The following is a 27,909-nucleotide window of genomic DNA, read 5'->3' as shown; positions in this document are numbered from 1 at the left end:
GCTGTTTCCTCAGACTGCCACTTCTAAGTTAGCCCCAGTTGAGCTGTTTGTACATATTCCTGGAAACCAGCTCACTTCGGAATGTCTCTTGCCCACCCATTCATTCATTCACTTGTCAAAGACGTGGATATTTTGTCAGGTGTAGACAGGAAGCAGGAACAGAGACAGGTCATCTGTGAGGCTCATTCTAGCCACACCCACCCACGAAGCTCAAACACCAACCTAAGAACTGTAATTTGTCAACCTCCTTTGACTGTGCATATGTGTATGAACATGTATACACGTTCACATGTGCTTGGGTACATATGTGTGTTCAGGCTTCTGTGCATGTGTGCACACACACATGGAGGCCAGAAATTGGCATCAGGAATCTTACTGAATTGATCTATACCTTAATTTTTGAGGCAGGGTCTCTCACTTGAACCTAGAGCTCACTGATTCAGCTCATCTAGCTAGCCGGCTTCTTCTGGTGTCCTCTGTCTATGCCTTCTATGAGCTGGGATTATAGGCAGTCTGTCCAGCTGGCACTTACAGAGATCCTAGGTCCTTATGCTTATCCAGCAATGTGCTTTTACCCGCTAGCCATCTCCTTTGCCTTTTGGACATTGGGATCCCTCTGGTCCTAGGGCTTTAGCCAGAGACATAGTCCTTGCTCTACTTCCTACTTCTCCATCCCGTAGCTTTGTCTTTGCACATTTCATAGCTCACTTCCTTGCCGCATTTCTCCCAAGGTGCTAATCTCTCCTTGGTAGTCACAGCCCTCAGGGTAGTTCATCTCGTTCTTTAGCAAAACAAGTGTTGGAACTGCATTGGTCCAGTACTTATTACTTGGTCTACAGGACTCTAACAGTACGTTCTGACAGAGCCCTGTGTGGTTGCTACAATAAGATGTCATCTCCTCTTCCAGGCTCCCCAGGGACACTGCACACACCTTCAGCAGAGCATTTATCTCTCAGCAGTGATTCCTTTACATGTGCCTAGCAGGCTAGAGGTCCCAGTAGAGTGGGGACTATGCCCTAGGCTCAGCATCTTAGCAGCCTAGTACCAGAAGGCCCCTCATCCAACCCATCAGAACTTTCAAGGCTTTCCAACAGTAAATCCCCATGGTTTGGTAGGCTGCACCTCTAGCTAGACTTCTGACATGTTGCTCTTTATAGAACCTTCCACCCAATCCAGTGAGCTCTTAATAGGGAAGATAAAGGAGCTGTTCCGTTGTCAATCCACACATGCATCAGTTTTCAACATATGGCAAAACAGTTAGCATCCGGGGAATCAGTGTTCAGTGCCAAGGATGTACTCCAGGCAATAGAACATCTTGCCACCTCACTCACACCAGTGAAAACAGACAAGGCTAGTGTATGGTAAAAGAATTGGTTATAGAGATATAATACGAATGTAAATTTTACCCTAAGAGATTGCTTTGGTCTGTGCCCTTCACACTTCTGCTCAGGGTCTGATAGTTGAAAGCCTTCAAGGTATAAAGGGAGGTGAAATTCTAGATACCATACAAACTTGTTTTCGGAGACTAAATCTGGCTCCTTTGCATGCAGCAGGCAGACAGAGTGTTGAGAAACTCGTGTAACGGTGAGGTGAGAGCAGTCCTTCCATCCCTGTGTTGCCCAAAACACGGTGATCTCTGTCCGTTTCTTTGAATAAGATAACAAGAGCCACTCTCAGGCATGCCAGGGCACCGTGAGAGCGAACTTCCTCTTCAGGAGGGTGGCAAACGCCTCCCCAGTCTTTGCGGTTCCAGCTTCTCCTTTCTGCTGAATGCTTCCAAGCTTTCCTGGGATGCTCGGGATCCATCTGCAGGGCTGTACTGTATCCACCCTCTGCACACTCCACTCCCAATTCTCAAATATACTGCTTTTCTACCTCTCAGAGGAGAGCAGGTGCCTTCCTCTGGCCCTCGTCCTTATGTGTAAAGATGCTCCTAAGGGTTGTTTCTATGGCTATTTAAAATACCAAATATATTTGGAATTTTCCCAGGGGCACACACATGCCTGATTTTATTCTATATTCCCATGGCAACCATGCTTCCAATAAATATAGTTTATGACTATCTGTCACAAATGTGGATAGAGCCTCCTTTTCCTTCACATATATTTATAAACTATGTATTTAAGCATTTCTTGTGTTTATTTTTTTTCCTTTTGTGTTTTTTATATTTTAGTTCACTTTAAATTACAGACTTAGAGGAGAATCACCCTGACAGTGAATTCTCTCTATACAGTGACAACTATTGGACCCTCTGCAATTAACTGTTAATAAAGGCTTCCAGCTCTTTGGCAGTGGGTTGTAAGTTTGGTCAAAGGCCTTGACTTCTTTTATTTACATATTTTTATATCATATTTTATGGCTCCAAAGGACCACAAAGGTTACCACAGCCTCCACCCGATGTCTTCAGAAAACCAGAGAGATTAAAAATCTTAAGGAAAGTTGTATAACTGCCTAAAAAGCAATCGAGGAATAGAACTGGGGTCTACTGTCCCCCACCCAAACACCCACCCCCATCCCCATGACGTCATGGTGCCTCTTAATCTCCTGGTATTTGCACTGAATGGCTGAAATCAGTCTGTGCTTGTGGAACCCCTCTGCTTACATAATGAAACTATAATTTCTGGATGTACAAAATGTTGGATGAGATTGTTGAAAAAAAATTGCAACACGTCCTGCAATTGCAACTAGAAAAATGATTACTGGATACATCATGACACTGTGTGATCTAATTAAAAGGCATACAGACAGAAACTAACAAACAATAATAATGGTTGCAAAGGTACTTGGCCTGTGCAAAGTGCTCTAGTGATCCAACCTCCGGCCCCCAAACAGTGAATGGATGGAAAATATCATTAGTAATATAACATGCTTGACTTGGTCTGAGATGGTGGAATGCAGAAGAGAGCTAGACTGACTCAAAATTCGATGAGGATGGCAGGACGCCACTGAAGGAGGAAATTGAGTTTGTGGGGATCAGTGTGGTTTCTTGCACTTTATTGTGCTGGGTGAAACAGATTAGCACAATGATATCCACTAGACTTGATCCAATATTCAGGGACCACTACTTTCCTTAAACAAAAAAGCCCTGAGGTCTCAGACAGGCACTGAGGGTACACTGCTATAAGGTCATTCAGGCCAGAGTTCCTGCCCTTACCTTGGTGGCCAAGCGCTCTTGGGGTATAAAGGGCTTCCATGATGGACCCTTTCCCAGAGCCCTCTCTGGGAAGCCAATTCAACAAAATCCGAGGCGCGGTCCCCGTGTGAACCAAACCTGCATGCTTTGAATAGAGGCAGCTGGCTTTGGAGAAAATGGAACTGTCTCCTGACCCGCTTTGACGGACTGCCATTCTTTCCTTGGGGGACTGAGCCGATTTCCCGGTACCACCCACTCCAGCGCTGGCACTGTGTCCCCTCCCCCACGCAATGGCTCAGAAGACCACAAAGAGCGCACGGGTTGACCCAGCTGCTCCAGCGCCTCCCGGGGTAACCACGGCAACCGAGGTGGCCAGGAATGCACGCTAATTGAAGGCCGTGTTCCTCCCACAGGGATGAGCAACAAGTGAGGCAAAAACAGTGAGCTGGGCTGCTTATGAGGAGGGAGGGCAGAGCAAGCTTGGGGCCAGCCTTGGCTGGGGTGGCTGAGGGACTGGACACTCATGAAGAGCGTCTGCCAGGCCTCATTTGGTTTTTAAGTGACGCAGGGCAGTTCAAAGCTGTGTCAGGTCAGAAGTCTTTGGGTATATTTTCCAACCAGCTACCATTCCATGAAGGCACCTTCTTTCCCTGGGCCGCAATGCTTGATTGATGTAGTTGAAGGGAGCTGTACATCCTAACGTCTCAGAAAACGGGGTGTTTGCAATAGCAACCAAAATGAGGTAACCCAAAGATAACAAGGTATGTTTGGTCAGATAATCCCCAAGTTTATCACCATCAGGATGATTTCAAAGGGGGCTGGGGCGTCAAAGAGAAAATGTGAGTCTATTCTTGGTCAATTCACAAGAGGCCCATTAAATCTGCTTAAGGAAAAACCAACCGTTTAGCAGGAGTACTTCAACATAGATTTCCTTAAAGAGGGTTCCCTCAGGTTAGGGATGACACACTGGTGGGGGCATGTGGAGAGTGGCAAGAGGTAAGAGAAGGAACTAATATCTACTGGGTTTTTTCTTAACAATCAGCCTTTGGGATGACCTTTAAGACCCCTCTCTCGATTTACAGATTGGGGAAACTAAGCTCGTATTAGTACACCAAGGGCTGTCTGGCCCCAAGCCTCTATGCCATGCTCACACCGGACCATGCGCAGTATCCAAGCGGACTTCCTTACACTTGGCACCTGGGATGTGTAAAGTCAGAGCATGGGTATCGTGAACTGGTCTGTATTCCAAAGCCTTCCCAGCCTCTCCTCACTGGGTTCATAACTCCTGGCCAGTGTGACAAGCAAAACAGGCATCCAAACATTATCAAATGTCTCCTGCAGAGCAAGCACCCTCTACTGAGAACCTGTGACAGATACTTATTATCCCAGCACAGCTTTAATCTTTTTTTAAACTGTTCTTTCATCGCCACCAAACCACAACTTTTATCTTCATAAAGGACACAAAGTTTTAATAGGGACACAATGAAGTCATTTATGCATTTTGTGTCTTCATTGTGTGGGATCCCAGTACAGCTAAAAATACTCATGAAATTTTTTTTATCACAATTTAAATATAAATCTGAACTGAAGCAATACTGACCAGCTCTGTGGTGTCTATCAGTGAACAAGATTAGGTAGGACTCTATGCAATGAGTTCCTGAAACTAAGAGAAGCTCGCCCAGAACATCAAAGGCTTGGTTCCATATCTTGGAGGGACTCTCTGCCTCTTCTCTTAGCTACAGTTTCTAAGAGGAGTTAGATGCCTGGGTAACTCCTCTGGCTCTCCTCTCTCCTTTCAATACATTTTCTCATTCTTCATAAAAACAGCAGGGGCATCTGAGTAAATTTTAGGGCAGACCAGGCCAGGGATAGGACAAAGAGGCTGGAGAAGAGACTTGACAGCATTGCCCAGGACAGCCCACTCCTCATTTGGCCGCTCTGTTCATGGGAGTCTTTGGAATTATCTCAAGTCATGTAGAATTCTGAAGGTGCTGGTGTGTGCTAAAGTAGGATGTTTCCACCCTGCCAGGGATGAGCCCAAGCCTGAAGCATGGTCAAGTCTGCAAATGAAATGTGGGGAGAGGAATGCAGAGAAGTAGGAAATTCCAAAGGCTCTCTCTCTGGACTTGGGGCCAGAGTGTGGCTCTTACAATTCCTTTCCCCCACCTCTCCCTTCTGCCAGGAGTAAACTTTTTTTTTCTTCCCCAATTCTTTTATCCTTCTCCCTCTGTTTGTAAATCTTCCAGAGAGAAACAGCAGCAGCCACTCTCTGAGATCAAAGTTTTAGCAGGCAACAAAAGACCTCCAAGGAGGCTGTTGCCATGGGAACTCTGGGAGCTGAGGCCCTTCTAATGGGCAAATCTCCCTGGTTAGCAGCACCGGGCTATGGCTGGCAAAGAGGGAGATGAGGGGGAGGGGGAGTCTTGGCAACAAGTAGCCTCTCTGAACAGCCTGAACTGAAATCACTGGGATGTGGGACAGGATTCAAACTGGAACTGCAGGGAAGCAGGGGTGGGTGCTAGGGCATTTCCACACAATCTTAGAAAATACTTCCATTAAATCTCACCTCCTGGGAGATATCCCCTCCCCCAAATCCATTGATTAGTTAATCGGTTCTTAATGGCTTTTAAAATCACTAGTGAGCAGAGACATTTATTTTCTACCAGACACAGGACTGTGAATAGCTTGAATTAAGGGAGAGAGAGAGAGAGAGAGAGAGAGAGAGAGAGAGAGAGAGAGAGAGATCCATGCCCGCCCATTCTTTTACTTGCCTAGGTAATCTACGCAGTACTCTTGGGTAAGTCGTAGGAGGAGATGGAGGAAAAAAATAGAAAAATGACAGGAAAACAAAGGTAATTCTACAGCATTGTATTCATGGGAAAGAATCAATCCCAAATTGGCGCCTACTCTCGGGGACCTGCTGAGAGCACACCTATTTCTGGCCTCCTCAGTTAGCACTACATTTGGCCCATAACGAAGCAGAAACTGATGACGAATTCCACAAAATGTTAACAGTGTGTGTTTTTGCCTGCCTGGCATTCCTTTCCTCTTCATTTGGAAACAACTGCCTGGTTTCCTTCGGGAAAGGGCTTCTTCTTCCCTCTGTAGCCCCAGTGGGGGTGGACTGCCTCCCTCCAACAGCAGGGCTAAAAGTTATGCAGAGAGAGAGAGAGAGAGAGAGAGAGAGAGAGAGAGAGAGAGAGAGAGAGAGAGAGAGAGAGAGAGAGAGAGAGCAGCTGTCTATCCTGAGGCAGGCAGAGTCAGGGGCCTGCCCAGGTCCTCATTGTTTCATGTGAAGAGATCTTGCCTGAAAGTGGAGCTGAGGAGGGAGCAGGAGGGAGAGGCAAGGACAGACCTGCTCTGTGACACACTGGTCGATCAGCCACCAGAATTCATTTATTGAATCTGGGGATGCCCCTGGGGTTTGCCTGTTACCTATGCCAAAAGAAACACCTAAGTCAGTTGGAACCTCCATCCCTGGCGATCAAAATAACTGTGGAAATGTGACAGCTCAAGGTGACAGCAGGGATAATTTCTTCCCCACTTTGCTGTTTGGTTTAAAGTGCGATCAATAAGCAAAATCTTTTCTTTCTGAGATGGAAACAATATTAAAACAAAACAAAGCAGTGAATGGCGATTTGAGAAATTACCTTCTGTGGAGAATTAATTTTTAAATCCAGGGGCCTTTGAAATGAAATTTAAAAAAAATCACCGAAAGGCCTGTGGAAAGCCATATTGTTTTCCTTGTATCTAAGCAACCTGGATTGAACTTGTTCTATGTGTTAAAGCTCATCAAAGAGGGAGCTTCTGTGATTTCTCCCATCCACCTATAATTTCAAATTTGAAAAATCCTCTTATTTACCATTAGCTTGAGCTAAGCACCCTTGCTCGCATCCTCTTATTCTAATCTCAGGCTAGAGGCAGGAGTGTTCAGCCTCATCTCCACAGGGGTCCCTGTCCCCCTTTTAAAATTAAAGATCTTTAAACAACAAGCTATTACAAGGGACATCAGAAAGGAGAGGTCAGGCCCTCATATGGTACATAGAAAGAAGTAAGAAAAAGAACAGGCTGCTTTTAGATTTTAAAATAATAACTTCCCGGCAGGGGCCTTCCTGAAATGGTGAAGACTTCTTCCTGCCAGCTGGAGCTGCACCAGGGAACTTTATTCCTACCCAAACAGTGGCATGGTGACAGCCAGTCTTTGCCACTGATCCCAGACCAATGTCTAATCCCAAATGGCTGATCTCTGGACACCCCACCTCCTGTGACTGTCTGCTGGTGCAGCCCTGCCAGCATCCACCCTGTCTAAATGTCTCTAGGGTATCTGTCACGGCCATCTCAAAGCACCAAACCACCGTGTGCTTTTCCAACTTTAGAATGACTTTACCTTCTGAATCATCAAAAGGGCAGCCAAGGGTGTTTGGGAGAGTTTTCCTGTTTAATGTTGCAACCGTGGCTGTCCTCCCGTTTCTGGGAGTCAGTCACGGATATTTCTGAAACCTCTGAACAAGCTTCCATGGCCACTGAGGTTCAGATGTATGGGTGGAGGGAGGGGCGACTCCTGCTCAGTGGGGAGGTACTCAATCTAGACAGGAGCAACTGTGCCTTTGACGTGAAGGCCTAGGTCAATGGTTTAGAGAGTTTAAGGAAGAAATGCAGAGAACCAAGGAAGCGAGCCTGGGGTGAGTAGAAATCCTGACCCACAGCCCCTAGCAGCAACCACAGATTTTTAGTCCATAGCTAAAACGGTAGCATCTTAGCACACTCAGGATTTGTGGTATTGTGTAAACAGATAACGTTAGGGATGAAAAGCAATAGGGTTGAATCACTGACACCTTTGAAAACCTGGATGCAGCCATAACAGTAGGGCACTGGATTCCTTTAAATTGGAAGATGGGGGGAATAATTGCTACTCTCCTACCCCATAAAAGTATTACAGGAAAAGCATCATGAAGTGCAGCTTATTTTCAGTGTGAGTGGGCACAGCGCTGGCATCCGCTGGCATCCCTTCAGATGACATTTACTTGGAGTGTGTGTGTGTGTGTGTGTGTGTGTGTGTGTGTGTGTGTGTGGTGGGTATTCACGTGTGCATTCTCTTTATATTGGTGGACTATCCCCCAAAGGCCTTTGACTTCCCAGTGCTAAGCAGTGGACAACTGACCTAATTGGGCCAATTGGGATTTCTCTCTTAAGGCTAATTTTTTGTTCTTGTTGTTGGGAAAATACAAGAATGGAAAATAACATTTTTTTTCTACCAAGGGAGCCCTAAAGATATTTTTCAACAGTTTCCACAACATAAAGCCAAGGGCCCTGAAGCATCTTGAGCAATGCTGAGAACAACTACTATGTTAACCACTGTTATTTTCTTCTATTTCTCCCAAAATGACTAAAGAAAAGACCTACAGAGTCAACTAACCTGGGCCCATGAGGACTCATAGAGACTGAACCACCAACCAAGGAGCATTCAGGGGCTGCACCTAGCCCTCTCCCTCCACATTTGTAGCAGATGCACAGCTTGGTCTTCATGTGGGTCCCCAACAACCAAAGTGTGGGCAGGGGCTGTTTCTGACTCTTGCCTCCATTGGGTCCCCTTTCCCTAGCTGGACTGCCTAGTGGGGCCTCAGTGGGAGAGGATGCCCTTAGTCCTGCTGAGACTTGATGTACCTTTGGTGGTACCCAAGAGGGGCTTCCCCTTTTCTCCTGAGAGAAGGGGAGGGAGTAATGGGAGGAGGGGCTTGTGATGGTGGGACTGGAAGGCTGCCATTGGGATGTAAAGTGAATAAATAAATTAATGGAAAAAAAACCCCTGACTAAAGAAGTGTTCCATTCACTTCCAGATATAGATACTAGGAAGCTCGAGTTGAGCATCTATATATTTATTGATCCCCACCCCATCCTCATTCCCCTTCATCTAGGAGCAGAAGTCCAGCACAGCAAAGCCAAGCAAAAGAGAAGCCTAGACCCCCATGGTACCTCTTGGAGGGGAACTATCTGTCTGTCTGCGGCAAATGTAGAAATAAACTTCTGGGCAGAAAAGTCACTGAGGTTAGAAGATGTTTGTGTAGAGGCTAATAAATTCTTTCCTAAAATAAGGTATATTCGTTAGGTCTCCTTTTGGTTTTGATACCCTTCAATGCATTCTTTTTTTCTTGTCCCTTAAGTTAACTAGAACCAGTGCTTTCAATCACAGTTTCTGATGAATCTATCACTACTAATCACTTATATACATTGAAGAAGATTGTGACCAATGATTGTGACCAAGTAAGTCCTTATATTACTTATTTAATGGCATCGGTTTCTGTCCTAATGAAACACAGTCCCTGGAGCCCTGGTAGGGTCCCACAGACATCTTAAATTCTACATGTCCAAAACCCAACTCATCCACCTGCTTTTCTAACCTGCATTTCCACCTACATCCCCTTCCTTCGTTAATGGGATGGCTGGTTACCCACCTAGTTAGACATCCTTGCAACCTGTTTAACTCATCTTCCTCAAGATTGATTGCTTTGGTCTCAAAGCTTTTGTTAAGGTTCTCAGTCTCCTATTCTGGTTCAGAATCTCATGCTGAGATGAAATGAATTGGAACCATATCGTTTCACTTGAGGCTACAGATGTTTGTTCTGTCGACAGAGACATGCAGGGTTAGGGAACATTTAAGAGGCACAAAATAAGAATGACCTAGACATTCTGCGCCGTTGTCATTTTAAGACATCTTTAGTTTCGAACACTCCTGAGATGGTAGATATAAACATGAAAAGGTATCGGCCCTTGGCTACGTGGAATCCATCATTCAACGTGATTACAAAACTCCAAGTTTTGTAAAGAATGGAAGGAAAGAACACGTATAGTATCAATGTTACCACTATTGGGAGGTAACACCAGAACATACCGCCAAGGAGTTGGTTCTATTCTTGGCCCCGTTGTTTTATAGCAGTATCTAGACTGATTCGTCTACTCTCATGTGGTTCTGCCTGTCTATTGGTCATGATTCTTTTTTTTTTCTATTTATTTTTTAATGGATATTTTCTTTATATACATTTCAAATGCTATCCCGAAAGTTCCCTATAACCTCCCTCCGCCCTGCTCCCCTACCCACACACTCCACCTTCTTGGCCCTGGCATTCCCCTGTACTGGGGCATATAAAGTTTGCAATACTAAGAGGCATCTCTTCCCAGTGATGGCCGACTAGGCCATCTTCTACTACATATGCAGCTAGAGATACGAGCTCTGGGGGTAATGGTTAGTTCATATTGTTGTTCCACCTATAGGGTTGCAGACCCCTTCAGCTCCTTGGGTGCTTTCTCTAGCTTCTCCATTGGGGGCCCTGTGTTCCATCTTATAGATGACTGTGAGCATCCACTTCTGTATTTGCCAGGCACTGGTATAGCCTCATACGAGACAGCTTTAACAGGGTCCCTTCAGCAAAATCTTTCTGGCATATGCAATAGTGTCTATCTGGGTTTGGTGGCTGATTATGGGATGGTTTCCCAGGTGATGTAGTCTCTGGATACTCCACCCTTTTGTCTTAGCTCCAAACTTTGTCTCTGTAACTCCTTCCATGGGTATTTTGTTCCCTATTCTAAGGAGGAATGAAGTATCTACCCATTGGTCTTCCCTCTTCTTGAATTTCCTGTGTTTTGGAAATTGTATTTTGGGTGTTATGTTTCTGGGCTAATATCCACTTATCAGTGAGTGCATATCTAATGACTTCTTTTGTGATTGGGTTACCTCACTAAGGATGATATCCTCCAGATACATCCATTTGTCCAAGAATTTCATAAACCCATTGTTTTCAATAGCTGAGTAGTACTCCATTGTGTAAATGTACCACATTTTCTGTATCCATTCTTCTGTTGAGGGACATCTGGGTTCTTTCTAGCTTTTGGCTATTATAAATAAGTCTGCTATGAACATAGTGGAGCATGTGTCCTTCTTACCAGTTGGAACTTCTGGGTATATGCCCAGGAAAGGTATTGCTGGATCTTCCGGTAGTATTATGTCCAATTTTCTGAGGAACCTCTAGACTGACTTCCAGAGTGGTTGTACAAGCTTGCAATCCCACCAGCAGTGGAGGAGTGTCCCTCTTTCTTCACATCCTTGCCAGCATCTGCTGTCACCAGAATTTTTGATCTTAGCCATTCTGACTGGTGTGAGGTAGAATCTCAGGGTTGTTTTGATTTGCATTTCCCTGATGATTAAGGATGTTGAACATTTTTTCAGGTGCTTCTCAGCCATTCGGTATTCCTCAGGTGAGAATTCTTTGTTTACCTCTGAACCCCATTTTTAATGGGGTTATTTGAATTTCTGGGGTCCAGCTTCTTGAGCTCTTTGTATATATTGGACATCAGTCCCCTATCAGATTTAGGATTGGTAAAAATCCATTCCCAATCTGTTGGTGGCCTTTTTGTCTTATTGACAGTGTCTTTTGCTCTACAGAAGCTTTGCAATTTTATGAGGTCCCATTTGTCAATTCTTGATCTTACAGCGCAAGCTACTGCTGTTCTGTTTAGGAATTTTTCCGCTGTGCCCATATCTTCGAGGTTTTTCCCTACTTTCTCCTCTATTAATTTCAGTGTCTCTGGTCTTATGTGAAGGTCGTTGATCCACTTAGACTTGAGCTTTGTACAAGGAGATAAGAATGGATCAATTCTCATTCTTGTACATGATAACCGCCAGTTATGCCAGCACCATTTGTTGAAAATGCTGTCTTTTTTCCACTGGATGGTTTTAGCTCCTTTTTCAAAGATCAAGTGACCATAGCTGTGTGAATTCATTTCTGGATCTTCAATTCTATTCCACTGATCTACCTGTCTGTCACTGTACCAGTACCATGCAGTTTTTATCACAATTGCTCTGTAGTACAGCTTAATGTCAGGCATGGTAATTTCACCAGAGGTTCTTTTATTGTTGAGAATAGTTTTTGCTATCCTATGTTTTTTATTTTTCCAGGAGAATTTGCAAATTGCCCCTTCTATCTCAGTGAAGAATTGAGTTGGAATTTTGATGGGGATTGCATTGAATCTGTACATTGCTTTTGGCAGGATAGCCATTTTTTTAATTTTTAATATTTTTATTACATATTTTCCTCAATTACATTTCCAATGCTATCCCAAAAGTCCCCCATAGCGCCCCCCACTTCCCTACCCACCCATTCCCATTCTTTTGGCCCTGGCATTCCCCTATATTGGGGCATATAAAGTTTGCAAGTCCAATGGGCCTCTCTTTCCAGTGATGGCCGACTAGGCCATCTTTCGATACATATGCAGCTAGAGACAAGAGCTCCGGGGTTCTGGTTAGTACATCATGTTGTTCCAACAATAGGGTTGCAGATCCCTTTAGCTCCTTGGGTACTTTCTCTAGCTTCTCCATTGGGAGCCCTGTGATAAATCCAATAGCTGACTGTGAACATCCACTCCTGTGTTTGCTAGGCCCCGGCATCATCTCACAAGAGACAGCTATATTTGGGTCCTTTCAGCAAAATCTTGCTAGTGTATGCAATGGTGTCAGCATTTAGAAGCTGATTATGGGATGGATCCCTGGATACGGCAGTCTTTAAATGGTCCATCCTTCCATCACAGCTACGAACTTTGTCTCTGTAACTCCTTCCCTGGGTGTTTTGTTCCCAATTCTAAGAAGGGGCACAGTGTCCACACTTTGGTCTTCATTCTTCTTGAGTTTCATGCGTTTAGCAAATTGTATCTTATATCTTGGGTATCCTAAGTTTTGGGCTAATATCCACTTATCAGTGAATACATATTGTGTGAGTTCTTTTGTGATTGTGTTACTTCACTCAAGATGATGCCCTCCAGGTCCATCCATTTGGCTAGGAATTTCATAAATTCATTCTTTTTAATAGCTGAGTAGTACTCCATTGTGTAAATGTACCATAATTTCTGTATCCATTCCTCTGTTGAGGGACATCTGGGTTCTTTCCAGCTTCTGGCTATTATAAATAGGGCTGCTATGAACATAGTGGAGCATGTGTCCTTTTTACCGGTTGGGACATCTTCTGGATATATGCCCAGGAGAGGTATTGCTGGATCTTCCGGTAGTACTATGTCCAATTTTCTGAGGAACCGCCAGACTGATTTCCAGAGTGGTTGTACAGGCTTGCAATCCCACCAACAATGGAGGAGTGTTCCTCTTTCTCCACATCCTCGCCAGCATCTGCTGTCACCTGAATTTTTGATCTTAGCCATTCTGACTGGTGTGAGGTGGAATCTCAGGGTTGTTTTGATTTGTATTTCCCTGATGATTAAGGATGTTGAACATTTTTTCAGGTGCTTCTCTGCCATTCGGTATTCCTCAGGTGAGAATTCTTTGTTCAGTTCTGAGCCCCATTTTTTAATGGGGTTATTTGACTTTCTGGAGTCCACCTTCTTGAGTTCTTTATATATATTGGATATTAGTCCCTTATCTGATTTAGGATAGGTGAAGATCCTTTCCCAATCTGTTGGTGGTTTTTTTGTCTTATTGATGGTGTCTTTAGCCTTGCAGAAGCTTTGCAGTTTCATGAGGTCCCACTTGTCAATTCTCGATCTTACAGCACAAGCCATTACTGTTCTATTCAAGAATTTTTCCCCTGTGCCCATATCTTCAAGGCTTTTCCCCACTTTCTCCTCTATAAGTTTCAGTGTCTCTGGTTTTATGTGAAGTTCCTTGATCCACTTAGACTTGACCTTAGTACAAGGAGATAGGAATGGATCGATTCGCATTCTTCTACATGTTAACAACCAGTTGTGCCAGCACCATTTGTTGAAAATGCTGTCTTTCTTCCACTGGATGTTTTTAGCTCCCTTGTCGAAGATCAAGTGACCGTAGGTGTGTGGGTTCATTTCTGGGTCTTCAATTCTATTCCATTGGTCTATTTGTCTGTCACTATACCAGTACCATGCAGTTTTTATCACAATTGCTCTGTAGTAGAGCTTTAGGTCCGGCATGGTGATTCCACCAGAGGTTCTTTTATCCTTGAGAAGAGTTTTTGCTATCCTAGGTTTTTTGTTATTCCAGATGAATTTGCAGATTGCACTTTCTAATTCGTTGAAGAATTGATTTGGAATTTTGATGGGGATTGCATTGAATCTGTAGATTGCTTTTGGCAAGATAGCCATTTTTACAATGTTGATCCTGCCAATCCATGAGCATGGGAGATCTTTCCATCTTCTGAGATCTTCTAGAATTTCTTTCTTCAGAGACTTGAAGTTTTTATTATACAGATCTTTCACTTCCTTAGTTAGAGTCACGCCAAGATATTTTATATTATTTGTGACTATTGAGAAGGGTGTTGTTTCCCTAATTTCTTTCTCAGCCTGTTTATTCTTTGTGTAGAGAAAGGCCATTGATTTGTTTGAGTTAATTTTATATCCAGCTACTTCACCGAAGCTGTTTATCAGGCTTAGGAGTTCCCTGGTGGAATTTTTAGGGTCACTTATATATATTATCATATCATCTGCAAAAAGTGATATTTTGACTTCATCTTTTCCAATTTGTATCCCTTTGATCTCCTTTTGTTGTCGAATTGCTCTGGCTAGGACTTCAAGTACAATGTTGAATAGGTATGGAGAAAGTGGACAGCCTTGTCTGGTCCCTGATTTTAGAGGGATTGCTTCAAGCTTCTGACCATTTACTTTGATGTTGGCTACTGGTTTGCTGTAGATTGCTTTTATCATGTTTAGGTATGGGCCTTGAATTCCTGATCTTTCCAAGACTTTTATCATGAATGGGTGTTGGATCTTGTCAAATGCTTTTTCCGCATCTAACGAGATGACCATGTGGTTTTTGTCTTTGAGTTTGTTTATATACTGGATTACGTTGATGGATTTCCGTATATTGAACCATCCCTGCATCCCTGGGATGAAACCTACTTGGTCAGGATGGATGATTGTTTTGATGTGTTCTTGGATTCGGTTAGCAAGAACTTTATTGAGGATTTTTGCATCAATATTCATAAGGGATATTGGTCTGAAGTTTTCTATCTTTGTTGGGTCTTTTTGTGGTTTAGGTATCAGAGTAATTGTGGCTTCATAGAATGAGTTGGGTAGAGTACCTTCTGTTTCTATTTTGTGGAATAGTTTGTGAAGAACTGGGATTAGATCTTCTTTGAAGGTCTGATAGAACTCTGCACTAAACCCATCTGGTCCTGGGCTTTTTTTAGTTGGGAGACTATTAATGACTGCTTCTATTTCTTTGGGGGATATAGGGCTGTTTAGATCATTAACCTGATCTTGATTCAACTTTGGTACCTGGTATCTGTCTAGGAACTTCTCCATTTCATCCAGGTTCTCCAGTTTTGTTGAGTATAGCCTTTGGTAGAAGGATCTGATGGTGTCTTGGATGTCTTCAGGATCTGTTGTTATGTCTCCTTTTTCATTTCTGATTTTGTTAATTAGGATGCTTTCCCTGTGCCCTCTAGTGAGTCTGGCTAAGGGTTTATCTATCTTGTTGATTTTCTCAAAGAACCAGCTCCTTGATTGGTTGATTCTTTGAATAGTTCTTCTTGTTTCCACTTGGTTGATTTCGCCCCTGAGTTTGATTATTTCCTGCCGTCTACTCCTCTTGGGTGAATTTGCTTCCTTTTGTTCTAGTGCTTTTAGGTATGTTGTCAAGCTGCTAATGTGTGCTCTCTCTAGTTTCCTTTTGGAGGCACTCAGAGCTATGAGTTTTCCTCTTAGAAATGCTTTCATTGCGTCCCATAAGTTTGGGTATGTTGTGGCTTCATTTTCATTGAACTCTAAAAAGTCCTTAATTTCTTTCTTTATTCCTTCCTTGACCAAGGTATCATTGAGAAGAGTGTTGTTCAGTTTCCACGTGAAGGTTGGCTTTCTATTATTTATTTTGTTATTGAAGATCAGCCTTAGTCCATGGTGATCTGATAGGATGCATGGGACAATTTCAATATTTTTGTATCTGTTGAGGCCTGTTTTGTGACCAATTATGTGGTCAATTTTGGAGAAGGTACCATGAGGTGCTGAGAAGAAGGTATATCCTTTTGTTTTAGGATAGAATGTTCTATAGATATCTGCCAGATCCATTTGATTCATAATTTCTGTTAGTTTCACTGTGTCCCTGTTTAGTTTCTGTTTCCATGATCTGTCCATTGGTGAAAGTGGTGTGTTGAAGTCTCCCACTATTATTGTATGAGGTGCAATGTGTGCTTTGAGATTTACTAGAGTTTCTTTAATGAATGTGGCTGCCTTTGTATTTGGAGCATAGATATTCAGGATTGATAGTTCCTCTTGGAGGATTTTACCTTTGATGAGTATGAAGTGTCCCTCCCTGTCTTTTTTAATGACTTTGGGTTGGAAGTCAATCTTATCAGATATTAGAATGGCTACTCCATCTTGTTTCTTCATACCATTTGCTTGGAAAATTGTTTTCCAGCCTTTCATTCTGAGGTAGTGTCTATCTTTTTCTCTGAGATGAGTTTCTTGTAAGCAGCAAATGTTGGGTCTTGTTTGTGTAGCCAGTTTGTTAGTCTATGTCTTTTTATCGGGGAGTTGAGTCCATTGATATTAAGAGATATTAAGGAAAAGTAATTGTTGTTTCCTGTTATTTTTGTTGTTAAAGTTGGCATTCTGTTCTTGTGGCTGTCTTCTTTTAGGTTTGTTGAGGGATTACCTTCTTGTTGTTTCTAGGGCGTGGTTCCTGTCCTTGTATTGGTTTTTTTCTGTTATTATCCTTTGAAGGGCTGGATTCGTGGAGAGATAATGTTTGAATTTGGATTTGTCGTGGAATTCTTTGGTTTCTCCATCTATGTTAATTGAGAGTTTGGCTGGGTATAGTAGCCTGGGCTGGAGTTTGTGTTCTTTTAGTGTCTGTATAACATCCGTCCAGGATCTTCTGGCTTTCATAGTCTCTGGTGAAAAATCTGGTGTAATTCTAATAGGCTTGCCTTTATATGTTACTTGGCCTTTTTCTCTTACTGCTTTTAGTATTCTATCTTTATTTAGAGCATTTGTTGTTCTGATTATTATGTGTCGGGAGGTATTTCTTTTCTGGTCCAGTCTATTTGGAGTTCTGTAGGCTTCTTGTATGTTCATGGGCATCTCTTTCTTTAGATTTGGGAAGTTTTTTCTATAATTTTGTTGAAGATGTTTGCTGGTCCTTTGAGTTGAAAATCTTCATTCTCATCCACTCCTATTATTCGTAGGTTTGGTCTTCTCATTGTGTCCTGTATTTCTTGGATGTTTTGAGTTAGGATCTTTTTGCATTTTACATTTTCCTTGATTGTTGTGCTGATGTTCTCTATGGAATCTTCTGCACCTGAGATTCTCTCTTCCATCTCTTGTATTCTGTTGCTGATGCTGGTATCTATGGTTCCAGATTTCTTTCCTAGGGTTTCTATCTCCAGTGTTGCCTCATTTTGGGTTTTCTTTATTGTGTCTACTTCCCTTTTTAGGTCTAGTATGGTTTTGTTCATTTCCATCATCTGTTTGGATGTGTTTTCCTGTTTTTCATTAAGGACTTCTACCTGTTTGATTAGGTTATCCTGTTTTTCTTTAAGGATTTGTAACTCTTTAGCAGTGTTCTCCTGCAATTCTTTAAGGGATTTTTGTGCTTCCTCTTTACTGTCTTCTACCTGTTTACCAGTGTTCCTTTGTATTTCTTTAAGTGTGTTATAAAAGTCCTTCTTGAAGTCCTCTACCATCATCAGGAGATATGCTTTTAGATCCGTGTCTAGCTTTTCCAGTGTGTTGGGGTTCCCTGGACTGGGCGAAGTGGGAGTGCTGGGTTCTGATGATGGTGAGTGGTCTTGGTTTCTGTTAGTAAGATTATTACGTTTACCTTTCGCCATCTGGTAATCTCTGGGGTTAGTTGTTGTCGTTGTCACTGTTTAAAGATTGGAGCAGAAGCTGTGTTCCACTCACCAGCATTCTCAAAATCCTGTGGCGGGGGTCGTGGGTAGCTGGCGGTACCCCGGTGCTGGTCCAGCTGGAAGAGGCCTGTGGTCATAGTCAGGCAGTTTTCTGCTTCCCTAACTAATGCAGTCTGAGATCCCGCGTGCAATTGGATTGGAGCAGAAGCTGTGTTCCACTCACCAGAAGTCTTAAGATCCTGTGGTGGGTGTTGTGGGTAGCTGGCGAATGTCAGCCGACCCTGCGCCCTAGCGACCCAGGTGTTTTTCTGAGGATAGCCATTTTTACTATATTAATCTTGCCGATCCATGAGCATGGGAGATCTTTCCTATATCTTCTTCAATTTCCTTCTTCAGAGACTTGAAGTTCTTATCATACAGATCTTTCACTTCCTTAGTTAGAGTCACACCAAGGTATTTTATATTATTTGTGATTATTTTGAAGGGTGTTGTTTCCCTAATTTCTTTCTCAGTCCATTTATCCTTTGTGTAGAGAAAGGCCATTGATTTATTTGAGTTAATTTTATATCCAGCTACTGCACTGAAGCTGTTTATCAGGTTTAGGTGTTCTCTGCTGGAATTTTTGGGGTCACTTATATATACTATCATATCATCTGCAAATAGTGATATTTTGACTTCTTCCTTTCTAATTTGTATCCCCTTGATGCCCTTTTGTTGTCGAATTGCTCTGGCTAGAACTTCAAGTACTATATTGAATAGGTAGGGAGAAAGTGGGCATCCTTGTCTAGTCCCTGATTTTAGTGGGATTGCTTCGAATTTCTCTCTATTTAGTTTGATGTTGGCTATTGGTTTGCTGTATATTGCTTTTATCATGTTTAGGTTGGGCCTTGAATTCTTGATCTTTCCAAAACTTTTATCATGAAGGGGTGTTGGATTTTTTCAAATGCTTTCTCAGCATCTAACGAGATGATCATGTGGTTTTTATCTTTGAGTTTGTTTATATAGTGGATTACGTTGATGGATTTCCGTATATTAAACCATGCTTGCATCCCTGGGATGAAGCCTACTTGGTCATGATAGATGGTTGTTTTGATGTGTTCTTGGATTCGGTTTTTGGTCATGATTCTTAAACCCACTGTCTTCTGTCTTCACTTTTTTCTGATTTCCAGACTTACATTTGCAATTGCCAGTGATCAATTTGTCATGGACAATTTTGGGTAACACCACTTATATTACTTAACATAACGAGTTTCAATCTATAAAAAATATCCCAATGAAACACAGTCCCTGGAGCCCTGGTGATGTCCTACAGACATCTTAAATTCTACATGTTCAAAACCCAACTCATCCCTCTGCTTCTCTAACCTGCTTTTCCACCCACATTCCTTTTCTTCGTTAATGTGATAGCTGGTTACCCACTAGTTAGAAATCTTTGCATCCTGTTTGACATATCTCCCTCAATTTCTTCATACATCTTCAAGATCGATTGATTTGGTCTCAGCACTGTAGTTAAGGTGTCTCCATGCCCTATTTTGGTTCAGAGTCTTGTACCTTTCATCTGTGCTTCAGCAGCAGCCTACATATCCAACCCAGGCTTGCACTCCTCCCGCTAATGAGCCGCCTGCCAGGCAGGGAGTGTGTTTCCAATGCCTCTTGTGCAAACCTTCACTCCAAATATTGAAAACATATCCTTTGGTCATTAAGTCCTTCTTTTTACTAAAATGAATCCTCTAGCCATTCCTCACAGAAAATTTGATAACCACTAGTTCATGGTGCTGTAATTTGCAAACTATGAACTCCAGGAATCTTTTCAGGCCACCCCAATCTTTGACAGAGAACCCAGAAATCAGGTTACTTTCCTGGTTTCCCAGGAAAAAAGACCATTAAACAAAATAGTCTGCAGACTATAACAACCAAACAATTCTAATTTCTTTTTAATGTGACAGTAGTTTTGAAAAAAATTATAAAGGGAGGCCAAGCTAAAGACTCAGAGTTTGGCACTTAGTGTTTTAATGCGCTCAAATTTTTCACAGATTGCAATCAATTCCTTTAAATAATGGACAGTCTTGCCCAAAACTGTCCATAGCAAATGATCCCATTCTGGATGTTTCTAATTAGCGTAGAGTAGAGCAGGGCTGTACCTGTCCCTCGGGTGCATCGGGTGCATCGGGTGCATCGGGTGCATCGGTTCAGTGATGCCGCTTTTATGTAGAACTCTGACTGCAGTGTCCTTCGTTTGTGGTCACTTCTTCTCAGTACTGAGCTCTGCTCCTCATCTCTCCTCCCATCACTGGTGACCACTGTCATCAAGCCTTCCAGTCATTTACCAGCTGCTGACCCCTTTGGTCCCCAAGAAAGGCTCCGCAGTTAGCTTGGATTCAGTCCAGAGGAATGTGTATCTTAGCCTATCCTCAGATGACAAAACTTTTCATCCATTCATTTCCACTTCACCCCACATCTGCTGAAGTGGGACCAAATTATCTAAAGCGGTTCCTTACCTGGCCTCTTTTCCTCTACACACAATTACTTCTCTGCAGATGGTTGCCTCGGTCTAATAGCTGTGCTCACAATTATCTAACTGCAAGCTCAAACAAACTTCTTGTTACTGCAAACTTGGCTATTAGAGTTCTAAGATTAGGCAAAAAAGAAAACGAAAAAGAAAAAAGTATCTCTTAGATTCTGTCTGATTTAAAAAGCCACCGCAGAGCTCAAGTCTTACCCTCTCTGTGTTCTTGACATTGTCAGTAAGTCTTTTACTCCTTTAATTTCCTTTGAATAATTCATATTCCTCCCTTTTTGTACAAACCACAGCAGTTTAGTTTCTATGTTGGCCCTAAGGATTATGTTTAAATCACCCGTCTAACAAGGAAAACCAACATTTTGAAGACTCTAAGACTAAGGCATGAGAACTATTGCTCTGCCAAAGTCATGACGGAACCTAAAAATTCTAAATAGAAAATGCCACTTTATCCCTACATATTGGGATTCTCATGGAGGGAAAAATAAAAAAAATCAGCCTTAACCTTCATTTACATTTTAAACAAGGCCCTCTTGGATGTTCCCACAAATCACTTTCAGTTAACTTTTGGAGGCTACAAGAACAACAAACACAAAACCACGATGTCTTCTGAATACAATTTAATGGGTATATCCTCAATTATTTTTTTCCTACAATTAATAGAGGGCTTTTCTTTGTTTTCTGTGTTGGTTTAACCTAAGTATTTTTTTATCTAGCCAACATTTATGAAATGCAAACTATGCACTCAGTCTTCAAAGAGATCATTTCCCGCTAACATTCCTCCAACCCACAAGAGGAAAAGTAGCCAAAGCAAGGAGTTTTCCTTTATGAAACAGTTAGTGTTAATAAAGATTACAAATATTTGCTTGAGAATAACTTGGACACTTCTGGTTAAACTTAGCACACCTCTAAATAGCTCTTCTCATTGGATGCATTTTATTACTGGACTCTCCGGCTTACACACACCTTGCTCATTCGTGATTATCTTAAGCAGAGACAAATTAATTGTTCAAGAAAATGTCAGAGGCCTGTGAAATATGATAGAGACTAACGAGAGGTAGATCGCATCATGTGTACACATCTCAGACGGTCCCAGGGTCCTTTCTCACATAATTAACCACCACATAAAAAGACAAGAAAGGGGTAAGGGAAATCAGGGCTAAAGGTGAAAGTAGGAAAGGTAGGGACACTCAGGAGATCAGAAGCACTTCTCACGATGCTCCAAAGAGAGCCCCAGCCTTCCTGAAGCAAGGCATGATGAGCAGAGCTACAACCCAGAAGGAGAATATTCTACAATAGGCTGGTCTGCTCACACAAGATAAAAATCATGTATGCAGTCTGCTAATGCATGCAGGGAGAACATGAACGGGACGCAAGCAGCCTAAGATGAAAATGCTGCCCCTGGTTCTCACTCACCCAACACCAGCAGTTCCACTGAGTCTTCGTTTTTGCCTTCCAGGTCATCCGGGGTGGTGATGATACAGTAGTAGAGTCCGCTGTCTCCCCACATGAGCTTTCCAATTTGAAGATCTGCATCTATTATCACAGAAAGGAGGACCTGCTCTTAAACCTCTGTCCTCTGGAAGGAAGGCATTGAACGATGGGGCCTGGGACAGGGGCGCCCTTCTGGAGTATCTATTCCTTTGCCCAGATACTGATTGGAAAATGCTCACTTCGTTTCAAACAAAATAATACAAATTAGCATCCTTAAAGCAAGAGAATAATTAGGGTACAGCCGCCAAGTAGAAGTAGTTCTAGTCAACTTTCAGGCGTAGTTGATGTCTTTGAACCAGGTCTACAGCGGCACCTAACACATGAAACTCAAGAAGAATGAAGACCAAAGTGTGGACACTGTGCACCTTCTTAGAATTGGGAACAAAACACCCAGGGAAGGAGTTACAGAGACAAAGTTCATAGCTGTGATGAAAGGATGGACCATTTAGAGACTGCCGTATCCAGGGATCCATTCCATAATCAGCTTCTAAATGCTGACACCATTGCATACACTAGCAAGATTTTGCTGAAAGGACCCAAATATAGCTGTCTCTTGTGAGATGATGCCGGGGCCTAGCAAACACAGGAGTGGATGTTCACAGTCAGCTATTGGATGTATCACAGGGCTCCCAATGGAGAAGCTAGAGAAAGTACCCAAGGAGCTAAAGGGATCTGCAATCCTATTTTTGGAACAACATGATGTACTAACCAGAACCCCGGAGCTCTTGTCTCTAGCTGCATATGTATCAAAAGATGGCCTAGTCGGCCATCAATGGAAAGAGAGGCCCATTGGACTTGCAAACTTTATATGCCCCAATATAGGGGAATGCCAGGGCCAAAAGAATGGGAATGGGTGGGTAGGGAAGTGGGGGGCGCTATGGGGGACTTTTGGGATAGCATTGGAAATGTAATTGAGGAAAATATGTAATAAAAATATTAAAAATCAAAAAAAAAAAAACACAGTAATTTTCCGAATGATCCTGGGTTCCTAGAAACAAACTGATTTCTTCAAATAATTTAATAATAAAATCATTCATGAGACTTGTGACTCACGTCACAAAAGACATGTGACTTTTTGTATCTAAAGCTTGGGGAGCTGGAGAGATTGTGGAGTTGATTCACCCTCCTGGATCTGTAGCTTGCACACATCCCTTCTCCAGGCAAAGGAGATGTTAGGGAAGTCTATTTCTCAGGGTCAGGAAAGAGGCAGGGAAGGCAATCGAGGTATAGAGTGTCTGCCTCGAGTTCTTCCCCTAAAACTCATTTCAAACAGTTCTGCCACCAATCTCTGAGATGGGAGACCAGGCTCTGAAAGCCTACTCCAGAGCTTATCTCTCTTTCCTACATGCCATGTTGTCCACACCCCCTCCCTGTACTCAGAGCAAAATGCCAGGGCTCTTGCTGCTCCCATCGCCCACAAAATCAGATCCTTGAGTGGCTGAAAGACTAAGAGTTGACTTACTTTCCCCTGTGTCTGGGGAAAACCCTGAACCTCCCTCCCACCCGCTAGATTCAGAACAGGGGCATCATTACCGTGAACTATTGTGATCTCTCTGCCCCTGTAGAAATCTCCCAGGGTAACAGTCGAGCCCTGTTTGGAAGCTACCACTCGGACGGTCCTTCTGCTGTCTAAACAATCCAAGTAGGGGTCCCATTCCAGGTTCCTCTTGCTGAGCGCTTGGGCTCGGGGAGAAGACATGCCCAAGGATTCTCCCATGCGATCCTGGCAGTAGGATTTGAACTTCCACTGAACCACCGCAGGCTGATGGGAGGATGTGGAAAAGTGGCATCGAAGCACAGTGGGCTGGAAGAGCATGGCCACCTTCTTCTTGTCAGGCACTGTAACCTGAAGGCCTTCAACCATGGCTGCAAAACAGAAGGAACATGTCGGAACAGTATCCATACCATGGACCCTACCTCTTGCCACACGATATCATCTTCCGTCCTGACATCCTTGTTCTGCATGTATTCAGGCCCACGGTTCCAGGTTACAGTCTATCATGATAAGGAAGATAGAACAGTGGGAGTTTGAGGCAGGCAGTCACACTGAACCCACAGTGTAGAAACAGAGTTAGGAATCTGTGTGCATAGCTCACGTTCTTCCCTTTATACAGCCTAGGTTCCTAGCCCAGGGAAGGATTCTGCCCATGATGAGCAGGTCTCCCCACTTCCACCTAATCCATATAATCCCCACAGGCATGTCGAGAAGCTATAACTCTGGTCATTCTAGATTTCACTAAGTTCATAATTGAAACTAACCACCACATTTGGCAAGATATCCTAAAAGTGCATCATCTAGCTTCTTGCCCTCAGCTTCACCCCTTTGAAGTAACTCTATTTGAACACCAAGCTTGACAGATTCCAAACAACCTAGAGTTTCTCCGAGTGACCCTTGTTATTCCACATCTCTAAGTAATTGCACATGATGACCCTTGTCTCTGGAATGCTTGGCTTCTCTTCCCTGGGAGAACGGTTTCCCATGTTTCAAAACCCAATCCTAATGTCTTCTTTGTCCAGAGTGTCCCTTCCTTCTTTGTGTTAGCAACATATCTCCTATATAAACAGTTATTGTGACAATTTTGTGAGAATTTCTTTTCATGCCATTTCAGGAAATGATAATATATTGTCTGGATTATGAAGCCTATGGGTACTTGATAGAAAAACAATGAAATCAGGAAGTAACACTTCAAGACAAATCAACTTCCCTTCCAGATGGTGACCAAGCAAAGGGGAAGAAGTAACAAAGCAAAGAAGTCTCTTTATGAGAGACCTCAGTCCCAAAGCAATAGACTAGATTGAACAGCTTTTAAGAGTAATCGAAAGAAGAAAAACTAAAAACCAGATGAGAAGAGACACCAGCTGAGGTCTGGTGATCAGGGAGAACAGGGGGATTTCAACGATCGAGATACCAAGGGGAGTCTGAGAGACAAAGGCCCGTGGGATCTCATCAGTTAGAGTCTAGAAGTTCTAAGCAATGAGAACACAATTTCCTACATGAATAGGAGAGTCTATAGAGTGTCTAACCTAGAGACTTCTGTTAGAAGCATAAGAAGAATTGTAATACGAAGCAAAGAAAGGAACATGAAGATGGGACAGCTTCCAAGCTGAATGCAAGAATCGCCAGGTTGGTTTCAGGTAGCTTGGAGCAGAAGGCTTTTGGTTTGGTTTGGTTTGGTTTGGTTTGTGTTTGTGTTTTGTTTTGAGTCAGGGTTTCTCTGTATAACCATGGCTATCTTGGGACTCACTCTGTAGACCAGGCTAGCCTTAAACTGAGAGATCCGTCTGCCTTTGGCTCCTGGGTGCTGGGATTAAAAGCATGCTCCACCCCAGCCAACATGGGGCAGAAGATTTTGCTTTCCAAGTGCAGCATGGACCTGAGACAGGTGAGAAAGGGTGCCAAGTGCTCACCCTCAGCTCAAACATACACCTCCTATGAATGTGCCTTTTTACTGAAGCAACCTTGACAAGGACAAGGTGTACACACGTCTCCTGATTTCCAGAGCAGCATCTCTCCTCCATGAAAGGCACAGTCAAAAATGTGGGTCCTCATTCTTGTTGTGAGAAAATGATTCCCGCATCCCACAGAACGTGGTAGTGAACACAAGAGAGTGTTTTGGACCAGCCAAGTGCTTGGAGGCTGCCCATGAATAAGTAAAGGAATGGCTGAGCCAATATAGGAGTATTAGTATGGGAGCTTCAAGGGCTGTGCAGAGGAAATAGTAGGTGACTCATAGATTGCATAGTATATTAAAATAGTGTTGGCACCAAACAGGAAGGGCTTGGAATATCATCTGGCAACACACTTAGTGGTAAGGCCTTAAAGTCTGTGTAGCAATCTGAGATCCATTTTCCTCACCTACCCAGTAAGTATCAACAGTCTTCCCCGCCAGGAACACAACATGAACACACTATCACACCAGGCTCATCAGGGAACAGACTCAATAGAGGTTCACTGAGACGTAGATCTCACGTGACAGTCCCCACCACCATTTTCAGCTGTGCCCTCACATCCTGTTTTGAAGCTACTATATCTCAACCACCATCTCCTAGCACCCAGCTTGATAATAACCATATTCTGTAGACCGGCCCCATCAAGGGGCAAATAATTCTGTCAGGAAACTCAGTTGCAACTTCCCACCCCAAATGTTGATGTCGCTAATTCCGTTCTCTCTGACTCACACACCTGAGATAGAAAATGTACATGACTTTACAGTTACTCCTTAAATGGTACAGCAACAATTTTCGGCCCTGTAATTCTTCAACTCTTTACTCTCCTCCCAGTCTCCCAGTGACATAAGTGGGACAGAAAGGTGAAATGCTTTCAATTAATAATGGCTGTGTTTGGATAATGAAGCATGGGCATTATTCCCAGGACATATCACTCACCTGACCATGCCAGTTCTCTGTCCTGTGCCCCGCTGAGGCTCTACTTGGGAATATCTCACTTCCTAGTCTCTCTGGGTAAATAAAATCATCAAGGGGAAAGAGCGCTACGTGAAAGTGTTCTTGGGGTTTCAAGCATTATTTACACTTTTATTTTAAAGAGAGAGACAACTTTGGGTTTTTGTTCATCAGATAATTGCTGAGAATAACCTTGTCACCATGTCTATTCTCTGTTAATGAGATTAGCCATTTGAAGAAGGCAAGTCATTGAACTCTCTTAATCAATTATTAATAGAGGTTAGTCAGTTCTCAGCTTCTTCCAAGAAGGCACACAAACTCATGCTCCAAAGCATAAGAAACAGGTTCTCAGAGACATTTGCCTTTTTACAGCATGACGGTTAGTCCAAAGGCCTGAATTTGGAGAGCAGTCCTAAATTAGAATCCAGCTACATGGCCTTAGGCAAGGTACTCAACTCGTGAACTTCAGATTTCTTAGGAGTAAAACCATAATAATAGTAACAGTCTTATGGGGTTGTTCAAAGATTAGATGACATTTTATCCTAAATACTTATGGCAACAGCTGATATATATTAAGCACTGAAATACGCAACCGCTGTTGTTGTTGCTCTCACTATCAAGAAGTACCTTGGCTTCTGTGGAGCTGTGGTCCCTAAGCCAGGCAAGGGCAGATAGTCAGGCATGAGATGCTGGCTGTGAAAATGGAAGCACAGAGAGAAAATGCACAAGCACACTGGAATGTGTCAGGAGTTCCACAGTGATGGTGTCTCTCTATGCTTACTGAGTCACTAGCCCGTGTCCTTGAAGTCAGAATGGAGAGTGGCGGGGGTGTGAGTGTGCATGCACACTGTGTGGATGCATGCACACTATGTGAGCACAGATGCAGATGCAGGTGCAATGGGACCCTGCACTGAGGACAGAGTTGGGTTGGTTCAGAGGACATAGCCAGAAGTTCTGAGTGCCCCTTTATCAGACTTTTGAGGGCCACAGTTGCTAAGAATTAAAACTAAAATGGTAATCCCTGCCTCTACTTTGTCAGTTTCCAACAGTAAGTAGCATTCAGTTTCCAAGGCTGCTCTAACCCCATTCATCAGAAACCCATCCTCACAAGTTGAGGGTCTAGAACTGCTCATCTGGCCCTAACCCTAGGATGAGAGATTAGATTTCTCATGCCCACTTGACAGCATCTCTTGTTCTCATCCTGTGATTGCCTTATTCAGAAATTGTTCCTAATTTGGTATGCTAATTTGCAACCCGATTGCCCTGCCCAGAACTTCAATCTGCTTTTTCCAGACCCCAGAGGTAGCCCCTTCTCCAAAGGGCGAGGCATGTTTCCTGTATCTCCTCATGCATAGTTAAGTCACATCTCAATCCATGATGGTACATCCACAATGACTCCCCTTCCATGATGGATTGAAACCCCGTGAAACTATAAGTTGGAATATATTTTTTCTTTCCTCCATTTAAGTTAGTTCTGTTTGGAACTGTGGTCACCATGAGGGAGAAGTACTGAACTTCGTACTTCGTAGTCAGCTCTTCGGCCGCAT

At 43.1% G+C, this 27,909-nt stretch overlaps 1 protein-coding gene across 5 annotated transcripts in view; it reads right to left on the bottom strand.

Annotated features, from left to right (window-relative positions):
- Positions 1-27,909, bottom strand: part of Ildr2 (immunoglobulin like domain containing receptor 2) — a 69,003-nt gene that overhangs the window by 29,536 nt on the left and 11,558 nt on the right. For all 5 annotated transcript variants that reach the window (XM_021168537.3, XM_021168551.3, XM_021168546.3 and 2 more), the window contains exons 2-3: positions 23,495-23,827; positions 21,884-22,003 (exon numbers count right to left, since the gene is read on the bottom strand). In XM_021168537.3, coding sequence (XP_021024196.1) covers positions 21,884-22,003; positions 23,495-23,827 — 453 coding nt within the window. The remainder of the gene's footprint in view (positions 1-21,883; positions 22,004-23,494; positions 23,828-27,909) is intronic.

Source organism: Mus caroli, unplaced genomic scaffold, assembly GCF_978045245.1.
Source record: "Mus caroli unplaced genomic scaffold, Mus_caroli_1 scaffold_1, whole genome shotgun sequence".
NCBI classification, from domain to species: domain Eukaryota; kingdom Metazoa; phylum Chordata; class Mammalia; order Rodentia; family Muridae; genus Mus; species Mus caroli.
This window is presented reverse-complemented; position numbering and strand designations above follow the sequence as displayed.